Genomic DNA, 15521 nt, shown 5'->3' with positions numbered 1-15521 from the left:
ACAAATGAACTAGATGGGACGAATGGCCACATCTCATTTGTAACCATAACTACACACTTGAAAAAAAAAATCCATTTTGGATTATTATGGGACTGAATAAAAAAAGAAAGTTGATTAATCAACAAGAAACTAAATTGTTCAGACTAAAAAACTTCCAAGAAATCACTATTAGATTTAGTCAAATCGGGATATACCAGAGCTCCATCTGTGGAGTCTCTTTCTGATCTGCTATGTTATGTTAGTACAAGAGGGAGACAATTACTAAATCCAACTTAACACTTAATGAAATATTTAATTTCCCAAGGTCTTTTCCCATCACAGCTATGACCTTTAAATCTTAAATAAAACTGTTAAGCAATTAAATGCCTTGGGCAGCTAATGGGTTTAAATGAAAAACCTAAGACATAAAAAGTTAATTTTTTAAAGACCGTAATTCCTGTGCAGTGGAATAGAAGGTCGAATAGCAGCTGGTCTGCACCTAATCACTAATTTCAGAGAAAATATAAGCTATTACTCAAAGGTATAATAAACCTCTGAGGTTTGTTTGTAACAGCATGGGAGGGGATGTTGGCTCTGCAGTGCATGAGAGCAGTGTTGCAGTGAGCTCTTGACAGATGGAATAATGTGGACTACATTTCCCTTAAAACAACCTGGCTGGACTAAGCTGAAATGATCGCCATTTAAAGAACTTTCTAAATTTAGAGACGGTTGAAGAATCTGCTGGACAGCAATGAAACAGAAAGAGCTGGAAAGCACAAGAAAGTACTGAGTACAGGGACTTCACAGCACTGCTCCAGTGCTACTTTTGAGAAAAGGGCAACCCAGAGATAGATCAAAGAGGGCACATCTTTGAATCAAATTAAACAAGTTATCAGTTCTGTGGTGTAACATTTTTGTAATTGCATTTTTTGCACACAACTGTATTTTCCCATCCCACAAAAGTACAGCACTTTTAAAGTCTTTTTGACTGAAATATTTATATTCAAAGCTTAACCAAAGAAAAATAATCAAAAAATGTTTTCACCACTAAAAGTTATATTTCCTGTTGGAAACACCCAGGCTTTATTTTTGTACATCATCTAGGTGACATCTACAAAAGAATGTTCTATATCTGGAAGGTTATGTTCACGATCAGATAAAATTCAATAAAAAACATATTTCCTACACCCACACTAAGATTTTCAAGGACCTAAGAATCAAGCATCATCTTAATATCATTCTATCATTTTACCTGGTGCATGCACTACTTACAGGAGAAGACATATACAGCTTGATGAACTTTAGAATTGCATACATATAATGACTAGAGGCCTAAATGTACATAAAATTATCCAAGCACTCAGACGATCAACTCTAAACATGTACATTAAGTCTTCAATTTCAAAACCTCAAACCAAAAGCACACCCTAGAATTCAGTCTACTTGAATCTTGTTGTGATAAACACATTCTGCTAACAACTGCAGAAGTATTTTTTTCAAATCATACGGTGAAGTAGAATCCCTGAAGAAAATATGCAGAAAGAAAAGGAAGAGGAAGCAGAGCCATGCAGTGGTACTCACAGGTGTACAGTATTCCACCATAGGATAGTTTAATTTATGGCCCTTTGCTGTGCGTCCAGAAAAGAAACAGCTCTGGCAGACATCATAGTTGAAGTGTTTTAGGCTGCGGTACCTGGAGAGACAATTTACCACCAGTATGAACATTACTTTGACATCAGACAACGTTATGTACAGTAGCACTTTTTCACAAATGTGTACCCATATTACAAAATGTACAGTATACTATTTTCACCATATAAAAATAGCAAACAGCTTAACTGAGTTCACCTATCAACAGACTACTGACTTTTTTTTATTAACAACCGAAATATTAACATTATGAGAATTACAGGGTACTGCATGTCTTGGGATAGCAGATTTTATTTATAATTAAATTCTCCATTTTCAGAATATGTTTCTATAGTCCTTTGCCTCAAATGCACGTTTTCAGGTGCTGCCAACAGCATTTAATGAAAATGCATCTCAGTGGATTTACAGTACCATCTTTAGAGTGTTTTTAAAGAGTTTTTAAATAAAGAAACAATAAAACACAATATTGCATTATTTTCAATGCAACTTTCTAGGAGCTCTGAAGTTAAGCAAGCACATTAAATATTAAACATAGGAAGTAACAAATTCAGTGGATCAGAAAACACTTGTGGTCAAAATTAAGGGGATGCCTGGACAATGTCGCTAAAATATAATTTAAAATTGAAAAGTCAGCATATGAGTAATTTAAAAAAAAAACATATCTTCAAAGAAAATGCTTAGCCGGCATTTTACTGCAGACAACTTTCCAAAAAATATTCGCCTTGGAAAGTGCAGACAGCTCATAAACTAGGCAGTACTGAATCCAAATCATCATCTATCATAGATCACTTCTAGAATATTTTTTTATGCTAGGGGACATATGACACCAGTGCAATTTGATGTTTAACATGTTTATAAAGAAAATGATTAGTGCATATATACAGTATATTCGGATCATCGTATAGTTTATCTTCTAAATTGCTTTAGCTTTGTCCTGGCTGAACTTCAGTCTGGGCTTTTGTAGTCTTGACTCTCTTAAGTTCCCTCTGGAACTCAACTGGTGAGGCATTTTTTAACTTCTCTACCTTATCTGCTATGTACTTGGGCACGTCGTGGCTTCAATGTCACCCATGTGCTTATCCACATTTTAGTGGTGGATGAAGTGGGTCCTCTTGTATGTAAATACTTTGGGATATAAATGTAATTAATTCTTTAAAATATTTAATACTATAAAAAGTTCAATGCAAGAAAAGACATTAATTTAATCCTCCTCTAGAAATTATAATTATGGTAGGAATTTACTGTAATTTTTAAATAAAAAAAATGGCAAAATATAGATCAAATGTTAAATAAGTAATAAAACATTTCTACAGCGCTGATGATTTAGACAACCAGTTACAATACCAGTATTTTACAACTATGATCTTGCCCATATCAGGGCTGTAACTAACTTAACACACAGCCAGTTCACAGCTTTCACCATTTTAGATGCAATTTATCACTGACAGCTCAACAAAGGTTTCTGTTTTGTCAAATGTCAGCTGAAATTACCAAAAACTTCAAATGAAGGAAACGATGAATATATGGTCAACTGTTTCATTTCTAAAGGGTAACAAGGACAGGCGCAAGGGAACTGCAAAAAGAAGTGAACATGGTGATCATCTGATACTTTCATCTTAAAAAGGTTTGTCAATAGTTGCTTAAAAAATAAAACTTCAAATTGATATAAACATTGGTGTGAATTCCACATACTGTATAGATATCCACATTCAATTTTTACGAGAGAAATAAATAAGAATGCCCCCAAAGAGCAACAGACCACATAACCAATTACTGTGACAACGTAGTGTCGGGAGGCAACAGCGAAGACTTTATGGCATTTTTTGAATGATTTTAGTTTAAATGTTACAATAAAGGGAAGCTATGACATAGGCCATAAGCCTTGAAGAATTTATATTTCATGCCACTCTACTAACTGCTGACATTAAAACATGCTTCATTCATTATTGTTTTACTACTTGTGCCAAGATGTTTAAATTCTTTCTTTAATCTTAAAACAGATTGGAACTTGTCTCTGACCATGCATAATGTCTGTTCAGTATCTTTTCACTGTAACCTCTGTTTTATAGTGTGCTTACTTTCTGGGGCACTTCTTCAGAAGTATAAGAATAACAGGCATGATGTCCTTTATGCATAAAGCCCAGCATGTAGTATGGACAATTTCTTCATAAAAACACACTTTGACACAGTGGTTTGTATAATATTTAATGTCAAGTTAGTAAAGTCTCTGCCTCTATCTGAAACATACAATAAGAAAATAAAAAAGAGTCCCACCTGAAGCCCACAATGGGGCACTCTTTACAGATGTTGCACTTGGCCTGATGTTTTGCTGTTTCTGCAGCAGCAACTCGGTGAAGCACAGGGAGCCACACCATAGATTGAGGCTCCAGATGCATCCAATCCACAAACTGCTTGGGCTCTATCTCCACCCTATTATTGACCTGGAGAGAAAAAAAAGGGACATAAATAATCTTGTTGTTGACACTGAAACATAGAATAATACCTGTAATACAAATCTTGAGACACATGCAAGCAGGATCTGTATTCTAGCAAAGATCTCTGCATCCTTGTCTCAGATGAAAATCAACTGAGAAACATCCATTTTTGTTTTATAGGCTGAAAACAAAAATCTAACCAAAGTTTGATATCTTTATACATTATCTGAGATTTACAAATGTCTGTAACCGTAGGTCTTATATGAATTTGCTGTCAAATTTGCTTTCAAAATTAGTATGAACGTTTTGCTAGCGATGCAAGTTTCCAAACTTTTTAAATTAAGGTACTGAAATACTATTTGGTAATGCAGTATCTTTTCTTTTAATTTAAACTTAAAAGAACAAACACTGCATTACACTGTTAATGATCAATATTACACTTTACTAAACATCAACAACAAAAGAGCAAGTTGTAATTATCAAATGGGTAATCTAGACCAAAAAAAAATGTTTTTGAATAGCTTCTTGTAACTTTCCTGCTTTCTCAGTGTCTACATTAATTTAACACCTTTTATAAGTGAATGTTACTTTGTGACTTTAAAGAAGTGAGTATATCTTGATTTAAACTTGTGAGGCAGTCATGAGAAAATGCTATAAAAATGAGGAAAAGGTGGGTGCACAAAGAAAAGAGTAATTACTTAAAGAAGCCATTTTTGCAGAGGAATAGGTAATTATTTAATGAAGCCCTTTTTGTGCTGTACTATACAAAAAGTAACTGGGAAATGTGACTAAGAAGCTACACAACTACTGAATGCTTGTTGGATTTTTAAATAGATCAAAATAAAATTCCATTAATTTTTTATTGGTTTCCGACTTGCAAAGCCTTAAACGCAAACCCTATCACCAGCATTTATTTTTATTCCACGATTGTTAATTGTTACAGCAGTTTCCCTCTCCCCTTGTCCCTTCTTTTGATTTGACACATTCGCACTTGAATGTTTACATTTAGTTCCCTGCACTGGTATTTCTCCTGTTTTTAAACATACGTGCTGGAAGCAGCTGCGGACACTCGGCTCGATGTTGCTGCCCCCAAAGGCAGCCACCTCGCCTAGCTGCCGGGGTATCTGGATGGCATCATGAAGGAGCAGCCCCAGCTGTCTCTGGTCACACATCTCAGACAGACCAGCAACCTGCTTGAAAAGATCTGTGCCAGCGCACAGCAAGAACATCAGTACAAGCTATAAACTCTCTCTATGACAGCTTTAATTCTTTACAGAAAACTCCACCTATTCACAGGTCTTGTCTGGCCTCCATATGCATTATAATGTAAATTACAATTTTAATTGTAATATTGAATACATGACTTACTGAGTTTCGGTGGAATACTGGTTTTAATCATTCAACAATTATTTAATTTACCTTTGATAAAATCAATGCTTTAAACTTTTACATACTTATAAAACTGAAATGGCAACACTAAAAAGTAACAAACAACTGGCTATAAAGACAATACACTAAAAGTGCTAAAGCTTAACAGTTTTAGACTGTCATTCTGTAGTTTGCTACTTTCTCTACTGTCTGACATTTGCTGAACTATGGTGTGAGCCTTTCAGAAACCATTTTTGGGTTTATAACAGAAGCAACAGTAACCAAGCTGCTTCTTAACAGTGATGCAAAAAGACAAATTCCTAATACAAGAAATTGTATATGGCCAATTCGTCAGGAATTTACTAGGAGTGTTGGAACTGAGACTGTTTTTAAAAATAATGGCTTAGGTATTATTGAATTTGGTATTAATTAATAACTGTGACACATGTGATAAAAACCTCAATTGTGTAGCCCTAAAAAGCCAACTGGAGATCTAGGATTATATAAACCTGCATTATAAAATCTTCTTACTAGACAGGATGCAATCAAATACTAATTAAGTGTTGATTTTATTGCTTTACATTAAAATATTTAAAAACAGTATACAGCTCATTCACATTTTATCCAGATATGAAACATTAATAAATAAAATGTAAACAAATTAATGTCCTATAGAAGTTATCACATTAATATAACAAAACATAATGTGTATAGAGCAACTGTAATAACAAGGACATCCATGCACTGTATTTGAATGAAGGCCTGGAAACTTTTGTAAGTATGACAGCATCCCTCCTTTAAACTCATTTTTAATAATCCCATGTGGAATGTGATTTTCTGAACAAATTTGACTTGATTAAGTTCTTACATGGCTACTTTGCAGAAGGTTACTTTACAATACACCCGTACTGATTTTACATGCTATCTCCCCAAGTGACAAGGGCTAGTGGAGCATTTAATTAATATTCAGGCTAAGCCTATGGATAAGCAAAATGACTTCTATGGAGGCCAACACTGATCTAATTACTTAAAAATGTTAGTTAACAAGTTCAGCAAAAACTGTTTTATATTTACACTGTAAATATGTATTTATATTTACTGAAACACTGCTACAAACAGGATCTTTGTCAAAATGTAGGTAATCAAAGGATTTTTAAAATATAATGTTAACCTTTATTCGAAATAATCATTTCATTCTACTGCAGCATTTTCCAACCATTTTCCCCCCAAGATGACCCCATTTAGCAACCTTCAGAATGATGAGAAGACATGAACATCTTTAAAACAACATCTGCCTGTCAGAAACATGGCATTCCTTTATAATGCCATTATAGATTATTAGTACGTTTCTTATCATCATCTTTTAGTACTGATATCGAAAATAAAACCAGAAAAAAAGAGCTGTTTCTCTCTATTGCAAAATGAAAGAACAAAGGTTAAGTAAGTGTGCTTTGGCTATGTAAAGCCTGGATGAACAGTGGTCATTACAAATATCCATTAATTATAAGGCCTCTGTTACATGAACTGAAAATTGTAGTGTTACAAGATTTGAATGACTGAAAGCCTGAGTCATCTGTCATAATCTAAAAAATGAGCTCATATTCAGGGCTTAGCCTTGGTTACAAGGACAACTCTTTTACTAGCAACAAATCACTGACAGCCATTACCGATGGGTCTCCTGCTCTGATGAGGTGGTCACAGAGGAGAACAAATCTAGCCGACAAAACACTAACACTGACAACACACCAACAGGAACAAAGAAACTACTTAGACTGCACTGACACACGGCAAAACAACTAAAAAGACTAGCTACTGCTGGATTACCAACATCAGCAATTAAAAAAGAAAAGAAAAAAAGACCCCTGATATCTTTACACTCAGTGAAGTAGAAACGGACAACTCTTCTCTCAACTCTTAATGTACAATATTAAAAAAACACATATATATATAGACTTATGCATTATAATCAGATATGTATTAAACAAGATATAAGATAAACAGCACAGTTATTTAGGGAAATTATTTAATTCAAGGGTTGGCACTATCATACACATATATAATACATGTACTGTATATATACATTTCTAAATCAATAAAATACATGTTAAATATAGAGCTTAAAGGCAACAACTTTCATATTATCATATTATTTTGGACCAACAGTAATTGGAAACAAAATAAATATACTCAAACTTAATCTCACTTAAGAACCTGTGGGAGGTCCCACATACAATTTCCAGATCCATTAATTTCCACTCTTCAGTGACATTAGAAATCTGGGAATTAAAACTTAAAACTCCATAAACCCAAACCTCAGAACAAGTCTTGAAAGAAAAGAGAAAAATTATAAATAAATCAATAAATCACTCAAACTGAAAAAAATAAACTCATTTATACTTACATTTATATTTTTCTTCCAAATGCCCCTTAGAAAGAGACAGAAGTCCAATTTTCATAGATAATACTCGTATCTTCCCACTCCGACCGCTACAGGGAAAAAATGGGAAACAATAAACTCAAATAGAAAGTGATGTTAATCTCCTACAGACTCATTCAGCTACTTGAACATAATTCACTTCTTCAGAAAAAATTGTTTTAAATTTTAAAAGCATTTACGGAAAAAATGTTTTTCTTTATAAATACCTTGGAGGAGATAAACTTTGCAATAAACTACGAATAATGCTGTGGGATTTCCAACAGCATTCTCAGAGGTTTCAGGCTCCTCCTGTAATTTCATAAATATTCTCTAGAGGAGGTACAGTATGTATTTTTATTGCTTCTATAGTACAAATTGTAAATATTTAATGCCAGCTGAGCTCTCATTACAGACCATCTCTAATATTGAGATAACATATTAATCAAGTTTCCAAATTATTTTGGAAGAAGAATGCCTACAGTGGGCATTCAATTCAGTAGGGACTGTTTTCAAACTGAAAGACTGCAGATACATTTTTAGCTTGAACTTTCAGAAACTTTGTTTTGCTCTATTTTTTACAGTACTTTGCACTTTTAATTTTCTGAAGAAAAGTGACACGAAAGGCACATTAAATGGTTCCCTGAAAAGAACCTTTGCTTATTCTTAATATCTCATGATCATTCCAACTAACTGGAGAAGCTCTGTCATGAGTCCTGTGATTGCCCATCAGTACTGACACAAAATACTTGTCCAGAATATTGCCTTCTACATGTACCCCTGAACCTTGAACTTGTTTTGAAGAACATGCTAAAAACAGACCTGTACGAAACTCTACAATTTTCTAAGGTAAATGCAAGAAGCCGCAAAACTTACGTATCATACACATTGAGCAACCAGTTTAAACACATGTCAACACAGAGGGGCACATTAACAAGATCCTTGTGGTTCTGCTCCAGCCCATCATAAATTGTGGTCAAGCAATTGATAACATCAGGGACATTTAGAAGCTGGTCGTTTTGGGTGAGTTTGTGCTGTTCAAAAATATTCTGCGCCACATTCAGGTCCAGCAAATCCACTGAAAGGAAACACAAAATTGAGTTCATTTAAAATGTGAAAATCCTTCCAAGAAATTTGAAAATGTGTATTATATAGAATGAATGCTATGACTGAGGGAATGTGAAGAGGAACTACATGTGGAAACAACAGTATAATCTTTCATGGATGGTACAATCACTATTCATTAGCTGTAGGAGTGAAACAGTTTAGTTTTATTTTATTTAGTTCAACAGAGTTTTCAACTTATCCATTGCTTTAAGGATCAACATCTTTCAGGGTTACATTAAACTATAGTAAATCAGCATTGTTTATTTGAATTCTAATGCTCTTTGAAAAACATAACCAAGAATCCACAAACCTGTGGCACAATGATTGATTGGCATTATGTAGTCCCTGAAAGTTGTTTGTGGTGTTATTTATTTTAAATTGGAAAAACAAGCATTCTGCAAACGTTAGTTACCACAGCCAATACACTCCTCCCTAATTGGTAGAGATCATTTAAATGTACTGTACAAAGCAGATAAAAAAAAAGTTGCTCACACATGTTTCTAAGCCTACTTTTACAAATCTACAAAAAGTGAGGCTTACAAAAAGATGCCACAACAGCTGAAATGAAATGCCATTTTTCTTTCCTTGATATGGCCTTGTACAGGTAAAACACATGAGGTTCAACAACTCAGAACACAGCCTTACAATCCTCTGTACCTCATCACCACAGGAAAATTCCTCCAGTGGAGGATTTGCTGACCCAGAACCATCAACACTACATAACCCCTACACATGAAGCTGAAGCAAAGGATAATCTCATGGCCTCCAGACAGAACAGGTTTTACAATAGTTCCAGAAGGGAAAGAAAAGAAACACAAGGCTGGCAGCTCTAAGTGAGCAAATGTCAAGCTGTGGGATTTTATAGGTTTCTCCCTTGACAGCTATAATACAATGTAATCCAAACCTCCAGCACCTGTTGCTTAATGACACTTCCATAGAAGCATAAAATTTGATCTGACTTAATACCCCTTCAAATGAAGACCCCCTTCCTAGAGTACAAAAAATTAAAATAGACAGCTTCTCACTTTCCATTTTACATGATTACATTTCCTGAGCTACTGATAAGGTTAGTAAGATCTGCAGACCTAAGGCAAACTGAGCCGGGTTTCAGAGCTGGGCTTAAGAGGACCCTGACAGCCAGACTGCTTAATCTTCAAAGCATGATGTTTTCCAGACAAACATTGAAAGTCTACTGAACAGCAGGAGGAAAAAAAATAAATGCAGCAACATTTCCACAGCAAAGAAAATATATTCAAGGTGAAGTCTTTAATGAGGAGTCAACGAATGCTTATTACATTTATTTAAGGAATCAGAAATGGTGTCATTTTGTGTCTTTTTCACCAGAAAGCCCAACTTTACAGCTCAAATGTTCATAATAGATTTTATTATACTTGAAAGACTACAAACACACTATTTAAGCACTTGAGTCAAGCCTTGAAACCTGAACATTCTTGTTGGTCTTTTCACAAGTGTGACAGAAATTAAATGTTAAATTTGAAGAGATATGTGACAGTTTTGTCAACCTCACGCAATGAAAATTACATACATACTTAGTATGTGACATCTGAAAGCTTTGATTATACTCTGGTGACAAATGACAAGGAAGTAAAGCAGCATCATACTGTACAATTTTTTTAATAATGTGAACTGTGAAAAATGAACAGTTTTATGGGGTAAAAATATCATGTTCACCACTACTTAAGAGCTGTGGAGCAAGCTAGCATTGCCATGGCAGCCGGCCATGCCTGACTCACCTGTCAGTCAGAGATGATTGCTGTGGATATGCTATCAGACAGGAGACCTATACCACCTGGGGCCAATTTATGTCCACCACCGCCTCTGGTAGTTCAGATTACTTAAGGTCTTCTCTGACTGTGCTCTGCTTGCTGGTATAATGTTTTTCCTGGATCCTCTCAAGCTTTTTGTCCTCTAGTTCCTGTGTTACCAACCTTGTGCTTCTTTTGGATTCCTGACTTCAGTGAATTCTCTTCCATGCCTTTTGAATTCCCTCACTGCCTTGATACTATATTTATTTGGTGTCAAACTTTGCTCTCAACTACAGCCTTGGATTCTGCTTGCCTACCTGTTTACCTCACTTGCCTGTTCCCTTACTTGCTATACACAACGTGCTGCCTCCAAACATCAGCTTGCACATTCAATACCATTTAAACTCTTCTCTCACCTGCTATTGTGATTCCCAGAGTTACTATTTTGAGAAGGAACTGGCAGCAATTACAACTGAACCTCTTTGGATATGTCTTCACCACGTTTATAATTTTCTGTCATGTTTGTTGGAGATCACTGATGGACAGCAAAATTTTCATGTCTTACCACAGATTTCCTATAGGATTCAAGTCAAGGACACCCAAGAACACTCACTCTCTTCTTCTACCAATTCAATGTAGCTTTTCCATATGCTCTTTGTCATCATCCTGCTGCAAGGTTAATTTTTGTTCTTTTTTAAGTTCTTTAGCAGATTGTAGTATGCTCTAAGGTTTGCCTATAATTTGCTCTATCCATTTTCCATTCATGTAACACTTTGTATTTATACCAAAAGGTTCCATTTTGTCTAGTCTGACTACAAAACCTTTTTACACTTCCATAGTATCACTTCACTTCAGTTTATTTGCCATACCTGCATGCTTATCACTTTACTGCATTGCTGGGTCTATTCATAATGACTTGTTTCTTATCACTCTGGCATACAAGACAGTATTGTGGGTAGACCCCAATATTGTTGACTCATGGATATGCAATAGAACTAAGTTAACCTTTAAACCCATTGCTATTAAACTGCTTGGATAACTGCTTGTTTGAGCCTATTTATTATATTGTGCACGTATGTAATGCATCTCACACACTGATGACCCAACTTATTTATTTGACTTTCTAAATTGTGTGGATTACTTTAAGCTACTAATTTGTTTTCTCTTATTTCGAGTATAAGAAAGCACCACTTTCATTTTTTTAGCTCCAAACTGACAATATCTGGCATCACATCCTCTCCACCACATGTTAATACTACATCTCCTCCCTGCATGCCTAGTTTCACTGGTTCTCCTCTTTCTAGTTTCTCTCAACATGACGCTGCATGCTAAATTGGTATCGCATATGAAATGCATTACTTGTTTATTAGATTAAATTTCCATTGCTTTATTTCAGTCCTGTTTTTCTGCCCTTTACCTTGCTGTCCTCAACATAATAAACACACCCTTGAGTACTGGAGTGGTACCAATGGCCTTTAAAAAAGCTAGTTACCCCAATGCCAAAATGGCTCTAGACTTCCTAAGCAATTTTTGCCCTATATCCAACCTACCATCTCTTCCAAATATTTTGGAACATTCCCTTATAGGCTAGGTTTTTAGATCAAATAGTATAAATTGTCATTCCTGTACTGATGATACTCAACCTGACACTGAAGTGGCTGTCTGCACTAATCGTATCTCTGACATAAAAACCTTGATGAGTCAGAGTTTCTTCATTTAAACCATGACAAGACTGAAGTCATGCTTCTCAGCACCTCCCATCAACTATGTAAAGCTAATGCAGTCACTTTATCTTTGAACCTGAATTTCAATATAAAGAAGTTGAGAGTGATTTTTGTCCCAGGCTTGACATTTGACCAACATATGCAAAATATTGTAAAACCATAATTCTTCTACCTCAGAAATATCACCAGATTATGTTCTATGTTGTCATTAACTGCAGCTGAAAAGTTTGTCAACACATTTGTCTTTTCTAGAATTACTCTAATTCCATACTCTCTGGGGTATCTAAATCTACACTGAAAAAAATTCAATATGACAAGAATTCAGCACCCAGAATCCTGACCAGGTCATGTGCAAGCGATCACATTACTCCTATCCTGGAGTCTTTCCACTGGATTCCTATCAGGTTTTGTGTCCATTTCAAAATTCTCATTCTCACTTGGAAGACTCTACATGGCTTGGCACCTCAGTACCTGTCTAATGTACTATCTTCCTACTACCCACCTCGCAACCATTTTTCATCTAATTCTGGTGTCCTGTCTGTTTCCCAAGCCTATCTATGGGTGACACTTTCATATCAAGACTCAAAACCTTATTTTTCAGAAAGCCTTTTATTTAATTGGTTATATGTCAGGTTCTTTACATTCATGCTGCATTCCAAAACCTTGCTGTAATTGTATTACTTCTGCTGTCTACTCTCTTTGTGTCCTTTTTTTCTCTTACTGTAAAGTGCTTTGAGAAGCCACTTTAAAAGGTGCTATATAAAATAAAGTTTATTATTAGTGATGTGAAAGAATATTTGAAAATAATTTAACCTTTTGTCTAAGAATGTAAATATACAGTATGTCTACACGTAGAAGGAATTATAGCACAAATTAAATTAATAGGAAAGAACATTATATAGTCAAATGGCTTACTATTTTCAAGTTCTTTTATACATGCCCATTTAAAAAATCAAGACGGCAGCAGATGCAAACTACTGAAGCATCGACATCTCTGTTGTCCATCTGTGCTATTTCTGTACACTCCCTTAAAGAACATACAAAGGAAATGACAAGTCTACTGATGTTCTGATCTGAAGTACAGAAATAACTTTACACAATCAAAGGAATCCATTCGGTGGAAGTGATTTTTCTGAGTAAATTAAAGTCAAAAGAAGACCACTGAATGTTTACATAGAAATGCCTGATGTACAGTAGGAGCTACAGAATTAAAGAGTAAGCTGAAAGCTGACTGATGGCAACAAAGGTACTGTGCTCTTTTTCTCTTGATCACAGAAACTAGCCTGAGAAATGACACCAGTCTCAAACTATATATGAATGAAAGGGACCAAAGTGAAAAGGACATCAAGGCAGACTGCTGCAGAGACTGACATATGAACAAAGAACATCTCTACCTGTTTATTTTAATCTATGGTTTAGTTCTACTAAAATTTAGAATATTTCCACTTAGTCAGATATTAATGGACTTTTTCTTCCAGAGTGCAGTATTCAGTTTTCATAACTAGCACAAGCACTTTTAAATAAACATTTTTGAAAATAAATAAAAACAGAAAACAGGTAGAGATTAGATATCTTCCTTTCATTTCATTTTAACTATGGTCAGGTACAGGACATACAGTAATAAATACATGAAAACCAGTGATCGAATTTAATCCAGGTTGGAATAACAAAGCAACAGAGAATTTCAGAACAGTAAACAGAGATAAATCTGTGTGGACCACTCAGAAGGAATCACTCAGGAAACAATGTAGATGAATATGGTAAACTACTGTACTGACTCCCTGTGTCACAGATGGCCAAGATGTACTGTATCTTTCATTAATAAAAACTCAATTTTGCTATCATATTATACAATATTTTATGACTGAGCTATCAATTTTGTGCATTTTCATTTGGCATATAAATATTTCATCCAAGTGGAAATAACAATGGAGCAGCAGGTAGCTGGTAACGGCCACAGAAGTTAAATTATTAAATTATTCTAATACAGGGACCATGAAATTTAGTAATATCTATGTGAACAATGGCACTGTGCCACACTCGTCCAGCTCTCACCCCAGCATGGAGAGGCGGATAAAGAGCAACAGAGGCAAATTCATCTGGAATTCACAGTGCAGTAAGCTGAAATACTATTGCACTGTATATTGCATTGAAGGTTATATCACTCGCTCATGTTGCTGTTACACTGAGAAACTTGATTATTAATTCATGCTTATGCATCATTGTATGGGATTTGAAGTGGTGACAGGATTTGGCCAAAAAGAGAATTTAACAGTGACATCAAAATAATGTCAGAGAAAGTCCACATATTACTCAAAGTAGTTAAAAAATAAAATTAGGGTGTAGAAACTGTTGTAGACATACTAAATATAGGCACCCTGTAACCACAATAGATCAGGGAGATTCAGTAAATAATTAAGCACAGTACAATAAAAATGGAAATAAACCACCATACTTGGCACTAAGAATGGAGTTTGGCTGGGTGATGCTCTGTGTAGGGTTTGGATCAAATTTAACACTTTGCATCTAGACCAAAGAGTTACAATATTGTCTTGTCTGACCATAAAATATTATGAGGCTGTTTATTAAATGTGCAATGGCAATGGTATCTCTTCTGTTTACTGAATCCTTAACTCAACCTAGAAAGTGTCAGTTTTGATAAACTAAATATTCTAAAAGGCTTTAGCTGTACTTATGTTTGCAACAATCTCTACACACACCTACTGTATATAAAGTTTGTTTTTCACTTTCCCTCTCTAACCACCATCTAAAACTATGTCCAGCTCCAGGAAAGATGACAATTTCAGTTTTCCTCAGAACTACATCATACATAAGGTAAAATATCATGCATATTGATTTAATACTGATTATGTTTTGCCAATAATTCAAAAGAAAACCGACATTTCTTTACAGTGACCCACATAACTACACAGTCAATATGCTAATTTTTGTTTGCTAACATTCAAATAAGTCAGCTAGTACAATATCAATATTGTAAACTATTTGTGATAAAGAGGTATTAGGTACACCTTTTTCAGTAGCAGTCTTTCAAAACCACAGGGTTAAGGGTTTTTTCCAA

General features: G+C 35.0%; 1 protein-coding gene across 9 annotated transcripts in view; it reads right to left on the bottom strand.

Annotated features, from left to right (window-relative positions):
• The window catches only part of utrn (utrophin), a 292295-nt gene that overhangs the window by 46575 nt on the left and 230199 nt on the right, over positions 1–15521 (bottom strand). For all 9 annotated transcript variants that reach the window (XM_015347666.2, XM_015347699.2, XM_015347693.2 and 6 more), the window contains 5 exons: positions 8722–8923; positions 7834–7919; positions 5111–5268; positions 3904–4070; positions 1561–1672 (listed from right to left, as the gene is read on the bottom strand). In XM_015347666.2, coding sequence (XP_015203152.2) covers positions 1561–1672; positions 3904–4070; positions 5111–5268; positions 7834–7919; positions 8722–8923 — 725 coding nt within the window. The remainder of the gene's footprint in view (positions 1–1560; positions 1673–3903; positions 4071–5110; positions 5269–7833; positions 7920–8721; positions 8924–15521) is intronic.

The sequence above is a fragment of the Lepisosteus oculatus genome, chromosome 2, assembly GCF_040954835.1.
Source record: "Lepisosteus oculatus isolate fLepOcu1 chromosome 2, fLepOcu1.hap2, whole genome shotgun sequence".
Classification (NCBI taxonomy): Eukaryota; Metazoa; Chordata; class Actinopteri; order Semionotiformes; family Lepisosteidae; genus Lepisosteus; species Lepisosteus oculatus.
This window is presented reverse-complemented; position numbering and strand designations above follow the sequence as displayed.